Source organism: Leptodactylus fuscus, chromosome 8 (genome assembly GCF_031893055.1).
Source record: "Leptodactylus fuscus isolate aLepFus1 chromosome 8, aLepFus1.hap2, whole genome shotgun sequence".
In the NCBI taxonomy this organism is placed as follows: Eukaryota; Metazoa; Chordata; class Amphibia; order Anura; family Leptodactylidae; genus Leptodactylus; species Leptodactylus fuscus.
In genome coordinates, this window is record NC_134272.1 from 10414653 (window position 1) to 10433085 (window position 18433).

Below are 18433 nucleotides of genomic sequence, written 5' to 3' on the forward strand. Positions count from 1 at the left end.
TGCCCTTAGGAAAGGTCATCGGTAAGTGATGGGTCGGGGTCAGACACCAGAGACCCTCACCCATCACCTGCGCTCATTAGCAATGCAGCCTCTTCCATGTGCTAATGATGTTATATGGTACAGCCACAGCTCAGTCCCATTCAAGAGAATGGGGCTGAACTGCACGACCAAGCACAGCCCCTACGGCTTGGTAATCAGCGCTGATCTGCGAAGTTCCTGGCTGTCCAATATACACTGATCACATGCCCTAAAGATACGCCATGAATATATAAGCCCCAGAAAACTCCTTTAAATTTCAACCTCTCCCTGCAAACAGTGGAGGCGCCATTCTCACACATTACAACATGGCTGCCCCCGCACTCGGCACAGACCGTCTCGCTTTAATAACTTATACCTTCATTTATCCATCACTGACTGCACAAACATTCGCGCCCTGAGTCAACAAAAGGGTTAATATACCCAGAATCCTCTTCTGCTGAAACATTTAGGTTTTGGTTTATAAAAACTACTGTACATAGGGGTTGGACATGGAAGATCTTGTGTCAGCAATGGGACTGACTGGGAGGGGGGAGGCAGTGGATGGTATGGCCGGGGAGTGCCCAATTCCTCAGCAATAACTCCTAGCGTTTCGTCTTTTGCCAGGGATTTGCTTCATAGACAGGCAATGAGGCCATTGAATAGGTTAATGGACACGAGGAGGAGGGTGAAGGGACCGTTTGAATGTGCGGCCATCATGGGACCTTCCAATGTCTACTGCCTACTCCATAACCTGATCCTTTACATAGGTCTAGGACTGACACTCTGTGCCAAAAATTTTAAAGCATGGCCCTCCTGCCACTGGCAGGGCATGCTGGGAGTTGTGGTTTTTCCTTACACATCTATATTTTAACTCCTATTGATCAGAAAATACCAATTTTACAGAAACTTTTCTGAAACTTCTGCATTGTGCTGTACCTCCGTTTCTCCCCCTGTCAATACATGAGCAACAGACAGCTGAGCGTCGCCATGATATGTCATACAAGTCTCAGATTGTCAGTACTGATTGTACCGTGTAAGTCCACACGGCCTACTTGGAAGATGGATCGGAGATGACCTTCCACCTCGGCCTACTGTCCAACAGCGGAAAGTCAGAGCAGAGTTTTGCCCAGGGGAACAGTAACACCCAGTTGGTAATTTATTCATCAGTGTCCAGGGGGGATAACGGAGGAACAGCACAAAGCAGACGATGGGCCGGAAATGTTATTTAATAGAAACCATTGACCTGTGTATAAGGAGTCGGCAGCTACTCTGTAAGGCTCAGTTCACGTCTGTGTACGGGTCTATGGCGATCAAGTCGACAGAGTCAGACCGCTGAAAAACCATTTACCCGCAGATTGTCGCGGTTTTTGCAGTGGCGACTTTAGGCCAGACAGTACACAGTAGCGGTGTCAACATTCACAGGACCCGTCCCTACCTCCATCGTGTCCAAATGTGCTTCACCATGTAAAGGAAGCCTCAAAATCAACAGGGTGCGGCCCCACCTGGTGGCGAACATTGACGTCACTGCTAATAGAGGGGTCTGTATCCAAAAATGCTGAGGTAGAATTTATCAATTTTTGTAGGTCCCATAGACAGGCATAATGGGGCCGAGCTGCCTTTTTGTGCTCTGCTGGCAGCCATATTGTGCATACAAGAGGAAGTGATCATTGCAGGTGACTGAGGCTCAGAGTATGTATATATATATATATATATATATATATATATATATATATATATATATATATATATATATATATATATATATATATTATATATACACCCCTGTTAATATTGAGTCTACAGCTTTACACGACCGGTTAATGAGCGGTACACGCGGTGGTTTGTATAAAGGCGTATGACAAGTGCTCCATGTTCGTCCCTGCCACAAGGGTGTACAAATATTATTTACAGCATGATACAGAAGACTTGTATGGTCAGGCATTAGAACTATAAAAGTGAGGTGTCAGTTATCATATACTTATAAATAAAGGAAGAGGGGGTTCCTTTAGCACAGTGCACACTCTGCTGCTCTCGGGGATGCGGGGCTGAGGCACGTCCATCATGCATGAGGATGGTTGGGGTGACAATTGAGCGCCCTCTTCTAGGGTCTTCTCCTCCCATGACCTCACTAGGGCACCATGCTGATACCAGCGGCAGACCCTCGGGGCCACATCACCTGGCTCTTCATCCACGTTGTAGGGTTTATTGCCTTTAGCAGCCTCGTCTTCTCCACATCCCCATGGCTATGATATCTTACAATTGCTTCTTGAGCAGTTCTGAGGGGGACTCTGGGGTGGCCTGATGGACTTTGACCGTTTTAGGCTGTTGCCTTTGCTTCCCCCACCACTGCCTGCAGCTCCGCCACTGCCGCCGGCGACGGAGTAAGATCGTCCATGCATCATCACCGCATTCATCCCGTTGGCCATTGAAAAGGATTTGAGGTGGCTTTTGATGGCGACTGGAAGAGGAAGCTTATCGATGAGATGTACAGGCGTGCAGGAGACAATGGCCCGGCAACACAAATCCTGCAAGCTGAATACTAAGGAACAAAGAGAGTCGTGTAAGAAACATCCCAGAAACTTCCATCCCCAGTACTGACCCATCTCCAGGTATCACTCACCCCTGTTTGGTCTCCAGATCTTTTCCATGCCGTGTCTCATCAGCACTATCCGGGACAATTCTGTGAAGGACTCTGTTACGTTGAAGTTACAGAGGGGGCTGACCTCAAAAAACGTCATCCCATTCTTCTCTGCGTAGGCCCGGGCCTGCTCTGTGGGCACTTGCCTTTTAAAGGCCAAGTGGAGTCGATTCCCCACCAATATACGGGGCACCCCGGGCGCATGCTGCAAAACAGGAGATTCATTACAAGTCAGAATTGCAAATAGCTGATAAGTTCTTATTGGCCGAGTGTGCAGGTTTAGTGGAATAAGCCGCATCTCCTGCTCAAACAACTACACGCCTAGAAGTCTTCCCACCTCCATAACATCTGCCATCTGATGACAGCTGCACGGCCCCCATAACAAGGAGACTGGCAGGTTAAGCTTTTATGTAATTTCCAAATAGGTTCTGTATTGCAAGTTCACGTTCAGCCGGATCCTCACCATCTTATAACAATGATAGACTGTCTTCAGGGCTCGCACTAATCTGATCGTGATCCCTACTCACTGGTAAGGGTCACCCACTGATCTGACGATGATCGTCTATCCTAGAGATGTCAATCTGCAAAATCCTTATCCAGGGACTAAAACAATGACATCCTGCAGGATTCTATTTGGGACAAACCTAAGGATTCCCGGCTGGTTCTGATCTTGGGTGACATGAAAGACACCAGTGACTCCTACCCCTTGCCCATGTTCATAGGTTTTCACTTGTACTATGGCGGCTGGCCGACTAGATCACTTTATTAGTACAGGTAACCTGTGAACAGGGGTAGAGGGGGGAGAGGATGTGACCCAGTGCAGAAACCCAAGGGTTAACCTATATAGATCCCCAAAGGAAGAAAGGGTCTAGACCAGGGGTAGGGAACATTTGGCTCTCCAGATGCTGTGAAACTACAACTCCCAGCATGCTCCTTTCACTTCCATGGGAGTTCCAAGAACAGCAGAGCAAGTATGCATGCTGGGAGTTGTAGTTTTGCAACAGCTGGAGAGCCGAACGTTCCCTTCCTGTATTGTCTCCTGACATGACCAATGAACACGATCCTCACCCGCGACATACTTATTCTTCACGACAACCCCAACCATGCTGCGTACCTCATCGATCTCCTTGATCCATCGGTCTATTCCATCGAAGGACCATCGGTTGGTGATGTCATAAACCAAGAGGATTCCCTAAAACAGGAGGCAGAGCAGATATACATGAGTCCATGGACTATAATCTACCGCGCTCCTGCTCTTCTCCCGACATACATGAGCAGTTTATTACCTGGGCTCCTCTGGAGTAAGAACGAAAGATGGTGCAAAACCTTCCCTGGCCAGAAGTGTCCCTGAGAAGAAAAGCACAAGAGGTCAACAGAGAAGGAGGTCGGCCATTACCATCAGGCTATATTCACACATAGAAAGTACTTCTACAGGAGTGTAATCTATTTTCATGGACACAGACATGAGTCTATTGAGAGACCTGCGAAACCAGAGCGAGCGATATAGAAGGTTGTATTTTTCTTCTCGGATCGTTCACACGGTCCATTGGTTGATTGAATAGATCCCTTTAAGTATACGGGGCTGGCGTTGTATGAAGGCCAGAGAATCCTGTCGTGTGAATGAGCCCTGAGGATGGGGTCACATTATAAGGAAAGATCTCAGTGTTTTTAGGCCCCGACATGAGGAACTTACCAGAGCTCCAGTTTCACCCGCCGGCCGTCTAGAAGGATGGTGGTCGTCTTATAGTCAATACCTGAAGAGTAAGAAGAAGACGTCAGCACACTCTGGAAAGTTTTATTTGCAGATGTCTATTATTTCATGGCAGATTAATATTAGGCCCAGTGGTCCCCTGCTCTGACACGAGGCCTCCCCATAGCACGGGGGTATTGTGGTATCTGGTGGGATGGGGCTGAGCTGCAATACCAGACAGGGCCTCAGAGTGGCGCCATTCCTAATTCCTTTCTAGTCCTGGATCAGTATCTACAATCTATGAGGCTGAAGAATCCAGACTGTGTCCCGTCCCAAGCAGTCCTATAAATCGTAGATGGGGCTCGCCATCGCCTCCAGATTCTGCCGCGCTCAGCATTACTCACCGTTCTTACATTATATGTAAATTATTGATAACCTGAATCTTGATGATGAAGGGCTCTTGAAAGGCAAACGTTTCTTGCTATTAATAACCGCCGGGCGTTCCCGCCGTCCATCGCGTGAGTGCGGTTTACTTTCCTACATTATGGTCTTCATCAATTATTAAGAGAGTACAAACAGTTCAGAGAACGGCAAAATTACTACAACAAACATTGATGGATGCGGCCCTGCGGATAATGGATGTGCTGCGGGAGGAACAGTATGGCCTCCAACAGGAGACGGGGATAAGCAGCCGCCAGACATTGCTATAGCCGCTTGTTTCTGTGGTACATAACCCCAGATTGGTTTTGCTTGGATTTTTTTTGCCACTAGAAGTCATGGCAGCCTCAGGGCCACACGGCGACTCCATGGACTTACATTAGTGAAGGAGTCGCAGGGCAACATGGCGGGCTTTGGTCTTCATGTGGTCCCAGCTTTAGTACAGAACATAAAATAAAGAAGTCTGTCCCTTTAAGAGAGCAGCGAGCGCCGATGACTTGTTTACAAGGCACTTAGCTGTAAAAGTGCAGCAAACCCCGGACGGGAGGAAGTGCCGGACATATGCTGCTGGTTTATGGCAACCTTGCACCCACGTGATGCCCGTATTACCTCGGCTGTACCTTTGACGCAAGTGCACAATAATAACCGTCCAGGTTTATTGCAGGAGGTGACGGAAGCCCAAGAGACAGGCCGGATTCAGATGACCAAACACGTAGGAACCAAACCACTGCCCCTTCAGATGTCGCCTTAAGGGATCAATTGTTGGCTTAACACCCGGCCCGTAAAAAGATCCCTATAACATTGGTGACATGTGGGATAAGCAGCCGCAAGGAACGACAGGCGCTGCTTATCCTGCAAGATAGATGCACTGCCAGGATAAGGCCCTATACACATGAACCCAAGCGAGAATATCCAGTCCCTAAATGAAAGGGATTTCTCGGCCTGAATTCAGGAGACCGGACCCCTTGTGATCTCTAATGCTAGCAGTCCCTGCCCCGCACCGTATACAGTACTGACTGTAGAGCGACTCCTAGTATCAGACATTATTACGATGCAAGGAGCCCTGCCCTTGTGTAATCCAAAATTAACACCCTGCACCGACCCTTTTTCCCATGTGCATTGGGTCTAAAAGTCAAGTTTCCAATCCTCCTTTGCTCTTGAGAGCAGAAATCATATGGCCAGAAAATGCCATGTATGTATGGCCGGCACTGCAGAAGCATTACACAGGCTATGGCCCACTCCCCTCTAATATTTTAGAGACCCCATGGCTATAAAGGTGGCCAGACAGTAGATTTATGCGTATATTAATGTGTATGGGAAGTTGTGCCACCATTGTTCTTACTTTCCCCTATGATCATCCAAGCCGAGGGTGCATGTGTATAGGGTAGGTCAATAGAAATAGCTATTCAGCTGACCATACACATTAGATTAATGCCTGCCAAACCTGCCAAAGACATCAGGAATGGTCGACCATAACATGTATGTGAAGTTCTGCCACCATCAAATTTACTTTCCCCAAGCCGAGTGTGCATGTGTTCAGAGGAGGTCGGTAGGAATAACTGTCCAGCTGACGGAGTGTATGGCCACCTTCATATTATCAGTCTGTGTGTTGCTAGACGTCTTCCAGATGGAATTGTGTGTGAATAAGTGATGGATTTTCTTTTCATTCTGTAATATTTTACGCAGCAAAAACAAGAATTCTGAGCCAACACCTGAGAACTAAAGCCTAAAGCCGGCCATAAACCTTACTCTCTTGTCCGGCCCACAGCCGCCCTACCCCTACTTACCCACAGGCCCGAAACACCAAATTTTCTCCAATTTTGCAACACTAGGCTTCCACTCAGGAGCCAGGGAGAGCCGAGTGGCGACTGTATATAACAGCTGGCCATGCTGCAGGTCACCCAGCTTTCCTAAACAGAGATGTGGGTTTTTTGTTGCAGGTTTTGTTGCATTTTCTTCCTTTATATTTCTGCTTCCTTGGCTCCGGCCCTCCCCCCAAAAAACACATCAAAATCTGCAACAGAAAACGCAACGTGTGGCCTCAGCCTAAGAGAGTGCTGAAGAGGACGACTCAATGACAGGACTCGGCAGATAGAAGTATGCACAAGGCGTCCGACCTCCCACATCTCGGCGATATGCTAAATAATGTAGATATAATATGTGAACGTCCCTGAAAGCATCCCCCCCCCCCCCCCCCCCGCCCCTTGTGATCCATCATCTACACTGCACCGCTCTCCAAGTCATTTCCCAGAAGCCATTAGGGGTAGGACGAGCGTTTCCAATCATGTAAATGGCTTTTCCTGCAGAGCCTTGTGAGTAATACTATCCTCCAAATACTGGGGGAAGACGAGCTCTCAGCCCATGGAAAACTTGGCTGCGGAAAATGCAACTTTATTAACCGTTTGCATCCTGAAACAAACATTTGCTTCCCATACGGACAGCGGTGGCGGCATCTGATGCGACAGACTCGGAGAGTAATAGTCACAACCTGCAATCTGTCTGCAGCAGGTTACTATTGTCCTGTACACGACAATGGGGTGTGATCCGGCCTGGTGAAAAATAAACGATATGTGGCCTTGTTGACTGCGCTGGAAAAACCAAGTCTGACTCATGTCCCGGGGGGATCCTCACGAGTTTAGGAAAATACTGAAAGGGGAGGAGAGGAATTTCATTTTTTGGAATAACCACGGACCAAGGGAAACTGCCTGAGCGTAAAGATTGGAGACGGAAAGCACCAACATGTCAGGGATAGGCAACCTTCAGCTGTGGTAAAACTACAACTCCCAGCATGCATGCTTGCTCTGGTGTTCTTGGAACTCCCACTGAAGCGAATGGAGCATGCTGGGAGTTGTAGTTGCACAGTAGCTGGAGGGACGAAGGTTGCTGAGCCTTGGTCTAGGGATTGTATAGCAGAGAACAAGAAGCCTGTACCAATGTCACCCCATCAATAGAGCAAGACCAATGCCACAAACCAGACCTGCACAGAGGATGACCGGGCAACATTTTGCAGGGGAAACCAGTCAGGATCCATTCACACAGCAGTGATGACATATTCCAGCAATATTCCCTCAGTGCACGAGATGGGCCTTTAATCCCCATATATTACAGATACGCACACTGATGCAATGCTTGCATGGGTAAGACGCTGCCTGCGAGTAACGCCAGTCACTGGAGATGTCACAAAAGACTTCAAGGAAAGCCGGGACCATGGATCAGGAACATCTCCCCAGACATGACCATAAACCGTTAGCTCAGCTGCCCGCGCTGCTTTGCATGTGAATACCGCAGATCTCCGCTAATACCTTATATGCATAAGATCAGCCCCGTGTCACTGGTGGATGGCGGCAGACTGTCAGATCTGGAGCGCTCTGGTATCATGGGAGGAAAGACGTCCATAGATTAAGAGATTTTGTACTAATCTTGTGCGGCCTGGTATAATTTATCGTTCCCCGTTATCAGCCCATTTAGGCTTTGAGATTTAGCCTTGTCGTGAAGTCTTCTTCTACAAGTCTGGAAAGTTCTCTGCTTCCATTTTCTCCAACATATTTTACATACGTAGGTGTGAAGCGTATAAGCGGCTCATCTGACAGGATGATAGTTTGCACTTAAAGGGATTCTACCATCAAAACTGTTTTTTTTGTGGATAAGACGTCGGAATAGCCATTAGAAAGGCTATTCATCTCTTACCTTTAGACGTGGTCTCTGCCGCGCTGTTCCTTAGAAATACCGGTTTTTACTGGTATGCAAATGAGTTATCTCGCAGCGATGGAGGCGTTCCCACCGCTGCCAGAGAAGTGTCTCCAAGCGCCACCTCCTTCTTCGTCCGCAGCGTCAACTTCAAGGTCTTCTTCCGGCGCAGGCTCTTAACTTCTAGGCTTCGGGCAGAGCAGACTGCGCAGGCGCACAGGTCACAGGAAAATGCCCACTTGCACAGTATTGTTAGCGGCCAGTTTCCAGTGGCCTGTGCAGTCTGCTCTGCTAGAAGTTACGAGCCTGCGCCGGAAGAAGACCTTGAAGTTGACGCGGCGGACGAAGAAGGAGGCAGCGCTTGGAGACACTTCTCTGGCAACGGTGGGAACGCCTCCATCGCTGCGAGATAACTCATTTGCATACCGGTAAAAAACGGTGTTTCTAAGGAGCGGCGCAGCAGAGACCACGTCTAAAGGTAAGAGATGAAAAGACTTTCTAAAGGTTATTCCGACGTCTTATCCACAAAAAAAAGAGGTTTTAATGGTAGAATCCCTTTAAGCTTAGTGTTCTGCAAGGTTATATCAATAAAGTTGATTAAAAGGACAACTATGCACTCATGCTACATGGAAAGGCTCTATGAAGACATACTAGTGTACATAGTGTTCATTTCAACCAACTTTATTTATATAGAAGCTAAGGAGGCATGTGATACCAAGACAGACAGGTCACTGACCTCGGCAAAGAAGGGCTCACAAACCCCGAAGGTGCTCAAATCTGTGGCCGAAGGACAAAGAAAGCAACAAATAAAGGTGACGATACAAGTAAGCGGTGACTACAAGTCCGAGGGCAATGGGGAAGGCTGATAAACTGGTTTGCTTGGTTAAATGAAGGCAGGGTCAAAGATGGGGTGTGTGACCTCACCCTACGAGTGCCAAATATCGCCCAATAATCAGCAGCCGGGTGATCACATCTTCTAAGGATAGAGTCAAGTCTGTGTTCAGTTTTCCATTCGTGGGAATCCGCATAAAAAAGCGGTTACCTGAGGAAACCTGCGGACCCCATAGATTATAATGGAGTCTGTGTGGTTTCCGTGCGAAAAACGTGGAGAGATAAGTGCCGCTTGCGATGTTTTTCTCTGTATTTTCCATGTGGAGAGGGGAACGGAATCCCCGAATGCAGATGTGAACAGAGCCTTAGCCGCATAATAACCCATCTTTGATCGACCCTGTGGAAACAGACGTGGGACCACCACACCATGGGCCTGGATAGGGGACAGACGATCGGTATTTCCTGGCCAATGCAAACAAGCAAGTATGGATGTGTTATACCATCAGGGGCACTTGTCCTGCCTGCAATGGCCAGTGTAATTGGGCTGGGCTCAAGGGCAAGACAACTGTCCTGACAAAAGTTATCAGCTCCCAATACCTTCCGCCCATTGTGATTCCAAAGGTGAGCAAATATCACAAACTCAGCCCTGAAAACAATAGACTATACCCCCGCCCCACCACCACCAGCAGCAAAAGATAAAACAAAGGGGGAGAGCGGTTCATAACTGTCCGTGCCCCGTTACATGAGATCACATCATGCTTTTAGGTGGTTGTCCAGGGTACAATACATTGTTGGATAAGCTTTATTACCGATATACGCCCCAGTCTTCCCTAACCCCAGTTTATTACCTGTGCGGTCCAAGTGGAGTCGGTGACATGAGTGAGAGCTGGAGTGAGGACAGGGAACAAGTGGTCCTTAGCTGTCCTCTGCACAGGTAATAAATGGGGCTCCGGGGGACTGAGGTGAATATTGGTAATAAAGCTTATCCAGTTTGGGGAATGCGCTGGTAAGCCTTATTATTGCCCCTTTAAATATACAATACGCTCTTTACACATGGCTGAGTTTAGAGCCAAGGACAGGATCAGATACGAGTCTAGATAGGACAGACTTGGAGTTGTGGCAGAATTTGGTTATGTTCCCCAAATAAGAGCTCTCACCCTATGTGACCATCTCATCACCTCTGCAAATGACTCAATAGAAATCCAATCCTTTCCTTTGCTCTAAGAATGCCGCTTCTATACGGTGCCATGCTATTGGCAGAGATTCAGTGCCAAGCAAATATCAAGGAGCCTTACCGTTACTATAGGAGTAAGGGGACTCTGACGCTCCGTCCTGCAAACTCTCCAAGATCTCTCCCTTCCCGACGTCGCTGTCTCCAACCAGCAGGAATTTCAGGAGGTAGTCGTAGCTCTTCACCGGGCTTCCTTGAGTCCCCATCCTCCCCCTCAGGAGGCAAACGGCATGTCAGGCTCTTCCGAATTGTCGGCTGCCAGGTGCTGTCAACCAAAGATGTCCTGGAAAGGTTTCTATAGACTGCAGATGGGGTTGTTCGCGCCTCGCTGCTGCCTCATCTAAATATTCCTGAGAGACAGGGTGGGGAAGCAATCCTGAAAAACAGGAGACAAAAAGTTTCAACGCACAGCAATCCACGTTGCAAACGCCATATGTACAAGTATACGTGTATATACTAATGATACAGATAACGTAGGCTAGGATAGATAGATAGATGATAGATAGATAGGAGATAGATAGATAGATAGATAGATAGATAGATAGATAGGAGATGGATAGATAGATAGATAGATAGATAGATAGATAGATAGATATGGGGTGGACAGACAGATAACACAGGCACATCACAATCCAGCCCCATCCTCATACACCAGTATACGGATCACTGACACCCCCCCATGTATATCAGGCATCCTCACATCTGTCCCTATGCCAGTATTATCTCCGTGTATTTCTATTACCAATTTGCTGGGCGCTCCGGGACCCTCTGCCTGTCGGATAGCTGCTCCCTTGTCCATCCTCATCCCCCGGTTATAGAGCATAAAAGGCTATTCTTCCCCTGGGCTAGCATAATGATGAAGGGAGAGGTATGGACGCTTCCTCCAATGGCGAGCTGGCAGGGCGGCAGCCACTCCTTGGCAGGGGAGCGGATTACAGAACTATTTGCATGAAGAGCAAAACACAGGCAGATGGCTCGGCATCTTAACCCTCGCCTGCCTGCAACGACCAGGCCCGGGTGGTTACAAATCACTGCGACACAGGCTTGTCCAGCACTGAGGGAGTTAACCCATTGACAGCAAAAAGGAGGAGAGGGAGGGGAAGAAAAAAAAAAAAAAAACACGCAGTAAGCTTCCAGCATATAAAAAAAACCTCAAGCAGATTCAAAGCCCATAAGACAGGGAGTCAATCGATGGACACTCATTATAATTCACGCCTGTTTTGGTGTATGGAAATAAAGGGGGGGGGGGGTTATACCCCCTGCTGGCAGGATGGGAGGGGACACCATCCACCTGCCTCCCTGACCCAAGACAAAGCAAACATAAAATATACAAGGAAACACCATGACAAAGAGCTGAGCCAGAGCAAGTCCCCTGATCCCTAACATAATAAGATTATACGAGATCTTTCATGGAATGGGGTCAGTTTAGGCCTCCGTTCACATCTGACACATATGCATTTGCGTTTTTTCTGTTCCATCACACGATGGCTCCTAATGGTAGTTGTTGCAATCTTGCAGACGTGAACCAGGCATTATACTTTCCCTATGTTTTCCTATTGAGAGCTGAAACCTGTATACTACTGTCCCTAGAACTACGGGTGTACGGGATCCTGTATAACGCTGGGGGGCCGGGACTGAAGGGCTGGGGGTGACGTCAAACAGGTATATCGCAGGCATTACAAAACCCGGTACAAGTGACATATGAAAGGAGATTTTTTAGCTTTCATATGACACCAAGATCACAGTTCTAGCTGTATAAATTCAGGATTGGGATATATACATGCCGCCGCTTCTGATTCAACTGGCGATATCTCTGGACATATTACATAGAGAATTGCGATCTGAGCGGAGATTCTCGACTTTCAAGCCGCACCAGAGTCTTCATTCTAGGTGTGAGGCCATGGGATGATCCGCAGCGCTCAAGCAAATCATAGACCAACCCGTGAGGCCCCGGCCTTATAGTGCCGGAGAAAGCCCCCAGGCATTATACAAGAGCCCATATACCCTAGCAAGAAGCAGTATACAGATGTCAGCGTTCAATAAACGGACAAGCAAAGACCGGCAGGATTTCACAGAAAGGAGACAAAATATGTTGAGAGAGTAGATTACTATATCTGTGTCACAGAGGTTTAGCTGCTTTCCCCTAATATTTTGTTAACATATGCCCAAACACTTTATCCCATCACTCCTGCAAACCGTGCCGTGCATACAATAAGGGGTTAACCCCAATAAGTATAGCCCATCCACCTTACTACTTCTGTATTAGTTACTGGACCCCTCCGTCTCCCGATCAATGGAAAGGGGGGAGCGTTAATCTCCTGTAATGAGACTCCTGACATATCAATCGATACAGTGGGAAAATCCAAAAATCCCATTAAGCGCATCTCCATAATGAGCTTGTACAGGACACGAGCGCCTTGTAAGGACACATGTACGTGCGCCCGCACAAAACAGGCAAAACCGAATATGGAGGCATCACTTTCCATTGCAAGTGTGCCATGACAGATCGTCAGATTAGAAGGCTGTGATAACAGTGCAAAGTATGTATATATATAGATAGATAGATAGATAGATAGATAGATAGATAGATAGATAGATAGAGAGAAAGAGAGAGAATGAATCAGTCTCATCCATGTGGGGAGGTTCCCAGGTGTGTGTGTGTGTGTGTGTATATATATATATATATACACACACACATATATATATACACTTGCCATGTTCTGTTTTTATTCTCACGGTGACACATGGACATGAGTGGGGGGGGGGCAGCATATGGCTTATACTGGAGCCGTCTCCCCCTGGACATAGGATACCAAACAATAGCGCGGGAACAAAGAATCTCTATGGCTCATGTTATTAGGGCGTCACTGGTGTATACACAACAAGGATGACATTTCTACCTGATGTATCTGGCTCGTATCTCATGGTCACAGACACTTGAGTAATTGTAAGGAGTCTCACAAGGAGTATTCTCATCTTATAAGGTGATGACAGGTTGCTCGGAGGTGCCATCCCTTTATCTGCCCTATTGATCCTGAGAATAAAGAGGTTGTGTCACTGCCCGCACAGCAGAGCCCCAGGAACTACATCCAGCCCTATTCATTTATGTGGGGGCAGTTAGGTGGCCCCTTTATTCTCAAGATCGGTGGGAGCCTCATGGACAGACCCCCACTAATCGTAAAGTGATGCCATACCCTAGCAATGCCACAATTGTATAGGATCTGCCGACCAGGTATAGGGCGCAGTATGTTCCCAGATAAATGGAGTGAAGAATATATATATATATATATATATATATATATATATATATATATATATATATAAAATTTATATCTTGTCATCACCCAGTCAGAACACCAGGACTCCGAGCAGCGTAGTGTTGGATGATGGGAGTCCCAGTGGGTCTACTGTCCCATACAGGCGAGGACTCCCAGCATCATAGATCAGACCCATGTACAGACTAGATGTTCCCACCTTGATTCCCCATTTGTGGAGCCCTCACAGCATACGGGTGCAGGTGCGGCCACTCAGGACACCATTGTATACAGCAGACAGGAGAGCCGGCACCAATGACCACACCGGGTCGTCTACATGTCATCAATACACTGCGGATCTTCCATTCAGATTTGCAGATAGGAGACCCGCAATGTAGTCTAGATAAACCAAGGCGGATGAGACGGTAACAAGTATCACCCACACAAAAAATAATCTGCAGCATAAACTGACCCCCGGTACAGATTTCATTCGCTTAGAAATGTATGCAGCAGCAGGTTTTCATGGCAGATTTCACTCTCTGCAATGCAAAGAGTTAATTGCGCAGCAGAACCTGTGACCTGCAGATTGTGCACGTGAGAATGTCGTCAATGGACCCGACCCGAGGACACAATGCACAGCTGACCTGATGTCAACAGGCCCCATCTAAGGCACTCGCTGACTGTTTCCCTGGCAATAACAGAGCGACTGCTGCAGTAATGACATCACATCACCGGGGGTGGCCACATAGGTACTGGTTATACGAAATAAGTGCTCAGCCCCATCGGCCAGCCCTATTAACTTGCCCAGACATGTACCTGTAAAGAAGACTTAAAGGGGTTGTCCAGGATAACTGCTTTTTTTTTTCCAAGGAGGATGAGAAAGGTGAAAAAAAATAAACAACCAACCCTCAATCACGTTCTCGCTGCTTCGGGGAACCTGAGGAAAGGACGGGGGACGAATGTGAGTGACACCGCAGGTCCTTTACATAGTCCACAGGGGCTTCTGCCAAAACAAGACCCCAGAGCAGCAGGACCGAACTGCAGTGAGAGACACTGGGGCACCAGGGACAGGCGAGGATGGGTGTTTATTTTCGTCCTTTCACTTTCCCCAGCCACCTTGCAAAAAAACAACTTATCCTGGACAACCCCTTTAATTTTAGAGGTTAAAATACGATATAAACCATCCCCAAGAGCAGCTGTTGGCGGTCAGAAGGCTAAACCCACACACAGGACCCAACAACTAACATGCAGAGCAACAGAAAGTAAGTCTGTCATGTGGATATGGGACTCTAAACCACTTCCAGGTCCCTTATGGGTCAGAGATTTAGCGTCCCATATAGACCTGTAGCACTGCCATCTGTGCCTACCTAGAGAGGAGTCTTATCCCTTTCATCAGACTCCTCTCTGGTGCTCCGGGCACCTGTGCAGTTCTTCAGTAAGGCCGAGGACATTGAAGTCGCTGCTCAGGTTTCACTGCAGAACCGCACCACGACTACAGGTGATGGGTAAGTATAATATTTTTTGATTGTGCGCCAGATGGCATTAATATACAGTAAACCGGAGGTCCATAAGGCCGCTTAGTGTCCTAAATCTCCCTGACAGATTCCTTTAAGGCCAGTACCCCACAGTGTGCAAATGTCATAGTGCAGCGGAGCAGCAGCAATGACCTGACATACATCAGGGGTCAGCAACCTTTGGCACGTCAGATGTTGTGATACTGCAACTCTTGGGACTACCACAGAAGTGAACGGAGCCTGCTGGGAGTTGTAGTTCCACATCATCCACCTGACCACTGCAGTCCATCACTGGCCTTAATGGCGATGCTTGCATGTATGCCTGTGGTCAAGGGAATAACGCAACATCATCGCTGCAGGATTGGTGAGCGGTCACAGGGGAGTGCAGGTCATTTCTTTAAAGGGTTTGTCCATTCGGTCAGTTTGTCTTGTTTACAAGGAGTGGCTCTCACACGAGATATACACATTACATGGCTGTACGTTCCCTTGAGGGCCGGGTCACATCTGCGTTTGGGATTCCGTTCGGGGACCCCTCAAACACAATCCTATACACATATAAAAGCGGTTACCTGGGAAAGCACATGGACCCCACTGACTATAACGGGGTGCGGGAAAACACACGGACCTAATTATAGTCTATGGGGTCTGTGTGTTTTCCCCGGTAACCGCTTTTCTATGCTTATAGGTTTCCGTTAGAGGCGTCCCCAAACGCAGATGTGACCCGGGTGTTAAACAGAGCCCAGATCTGCCCGGGACGAGAGTACGGACATCACCAAATTGTACGCCGCAGCCTTATAGCCCCATAAATGTCAATGTAAAGGCCCAACATGTCAGACAGGAATGCCAAGAAACCGCCAGGTCATGATATGACTCAGTGCACACCTATAAGACACAACAATACCGGTTTTACTTGTTGTGGATGAACTACAACTCCCATGATGCCCTGCTCACAATGCATGCTGGGACTTGTAGTGCTACACTTACACAGAGTCACTTCTGTCCCTTATAAACCTACAGCCCACAGTGAGACAGGTCAGGGCAGGCTGGGAGTTGTAGTTCCTCAGCACCAGGGCGCCACAGGTTACACAGTACCGTCCACCAGATACAAGACAACGTCAGAGCCCCCTACCACAACCCAGGGGGTTAGTTATGGGATAGGAAGTGTGGCCAAGCCGGATGCTGCAACAAGAAACAGGCGGAACTCACCGACTGGACACCCAGGCAAGAGGCCCGACACCTGGGACAACTCCTACGCGAGTCTCGGGCTGCGGCCTGCTCGGCACACACGATCTTCAGAACTAGGACAGGACTGTGAAGGGATGAGACGCTCCAGGATCCAACGTAGCTGCGGGGACAGCCGGGCCCAGCGCATCAGTCACAGCTTTAGCGCTCCAATCTGCCTTCTCCTGCTCAGGCCAAGGCGCATGCGTCACATGACGCAGCAGACGTCACCAAAGAGATTCCCTCCCCAGTGTTGGGGCTCCGCCCTGTCAGGGGAGAGGAATTGCGGGCAGCGACACCTACTGGCAGGAAGTAAAATGACAGCGCCTATTGTGAATTATATTAAATTTGGACCACTATGGGGGCCATTATATTACATATGGAGCATTGTAGTGGTCATTAGACTACATGTAGGAGCACTAGGGGGCCATTATACTACATGTGGAGACACTGAGGGGCCATTATACTACATGTGGAGACACTGAGGGGCCATTATACTACATGTAGGAGCACTAGGGGCCATTATACTACATGTGGGGGAGTACATGCCATTTGTTAACATTTAGAAGTGATGGCTACTTGGGGGTATTTGGTTACTTTTCTCGAGGACTTGCGCACACGATCCATTGATGCACAGACCCTGCCGTGAGATCCATTGATGCACAGACCCTGCCGCCATCGCTATTGATCATGTCATCTGAGGGTTAAACTTAGACTATGTTCACACAGTAGAGTTTGGAGAACTTCAAGCAGTCTCAGTTGGTTTTAATGGGAGACAGTAATGGATGTGCTTTTTGTGCCCGCGCCCCCCCATCTTAGAAAGCGGTCTTATAATTGTGCCAGATCATCTAAAATGAAAGGCTCTGCCTCGTGCCCCCGGGGTTCCTCCGGCTAGCAGAGCTGGCACAGCAGGAAGATTCTTATATGCAGGATATTTATTCTAATCTGACAACCTGATTTATCGTCCAGGCCGAGCTGTCAGATCTCAGTGTGTACTGTAACGTAATATCCATCATATTCTCCCATCCTGAGTAACACATTAAATATACAAGACAATTATTTGTCCTCTCACGTTGTCCACAGAGTACAAAGGACACCGTTCACACATTGCAGGATTCTATGTAGTATACCGGTGCCAGGCTCCGCACAGACCGCGGGTGCGGTGTCCAGTAATTGGATGCTAAATAAAGATGGCAGGTGTTGCAAATTTGCAGATCCTTCATTCTCAGCCTCACTGACATATACCATTCAGAGGACTGCAACACTCTCTCAATGTTGTTCTGTTATCAGAAGATTTTTATACAGATAGATCGATCTATCACACAGCAAATGCCCACTGTTCTGTGTGTGTGCATAGATCTAATATATATTATATATATATATAGAAGGGTGGAAACAACATTGAAGACTGATTACCTCTTAGGATAGGGTCAGGCAACCATGAGCGTATCCTAAACACCATGGCTCCTGGTATGGTTTATGAGCCGGAAGCCATGTTGCTCCCTCACCGTATGAGGTGTAGGGAAGGGTTTAGGTCCTGAAGTGCCGTTCCATAGACTTTAGTGCAGGGGTAGGGAACGTACGGCTCTCCAGCTGTTGCAAAACTACAACTCCCAGCATGCATATTGGCTCTGCTGTTCCGGGAACTCCCATGGAAGTCAATGGAGCATGCTGGGAGTTGTAGTTTCACAGCAGCTGGAGAGCCAAAGGTTCCCTACCCCTGCTTTAGTGGGATAGAGCTGCAATACCTAAACCCACTGCTACACTTTCTATGGTGAGTGAGCAGCTCCCGATACATGAACATTGCCAGGAGTTGTGGTGTACCAAACAGCTGATCAGCAGGGATCTCATGGCTGTTGGACCACCACAAACCTAGTCCCATAGGCCAGCAATATTAGTAAAGTGCATAAC

At 47.9% G+C, this 18433-nt stretch overlaps 1 protein-coding gene across 4 annotated transcripts; it reads right to left on the minus strand.

Annotated features, from left to right (window-relative positions):
• Positions 1-1763: 1763 nt before the first annotated feature.
• RAB40C (RAB40C, member RAS oncogene family) lies at positions 1764-16713 on the minus strand. Of its 4 annotated transcripts, none has more exons than XM_075286093.1 (7): positions 16508-16713; positions 10598-10883; positions 4350-4410; positions 3943-4003; positions 3771-3848; positions 2639-2861; positions 1764-2557 (listed from the first exon to the last, which is right to left on the minus strand). In XM_075286093.1, exons 2-7 carry the CDS (start codon positions 10737-10739, stop codon positions 2262-2264), a joined length of 861 nt encoding a protein of 286 aa, XP_075142194.1. In that variant the 5' UTR covers positions 10740-10883; positions 16508-16713; the 3' UTR covers positions 1764-2261. The 4 variants fall into 4 exon arrangements, with proteins under 4 accessions (XP_075142194.1, XP_075142192.1, XP_075142195.1 ...); XM_075286091.1 differs by having other exon boundaries at positions 10598-10909; XM_075286094.1 differs by lacking the exon at positions 16508-16713 and adding an exon at positions 11276-11443.
• Between the last annotated feature and the right edge of the window lie 1720 nt (positions 16714-18433).

Bases quoted from the DNA above. Each gene is read 5' to 3' on its own strand.
- RAB40C (XM_075286093.1), bottom strand. From the start codon at position 10,739: ATGGGGACTCAAGGAAGCCCGGTGAAGAGCTACGACTACCTCCTGAAA. The intron at 4,411-10,597 runs GTAAGGCTCCTT...CTTACTCTTCAG, and splicing joins CCCTTACTCCTATAGTAACG to GTATTGACTATAAGACGACC. The intron at 2,862-3,770 runs GTACGCAGCATG...CCTGTTTTGCAG, and splicing joins GGATCAAGGAGATCGATGAG to CATGCGCCCGGGGTGCCCCG.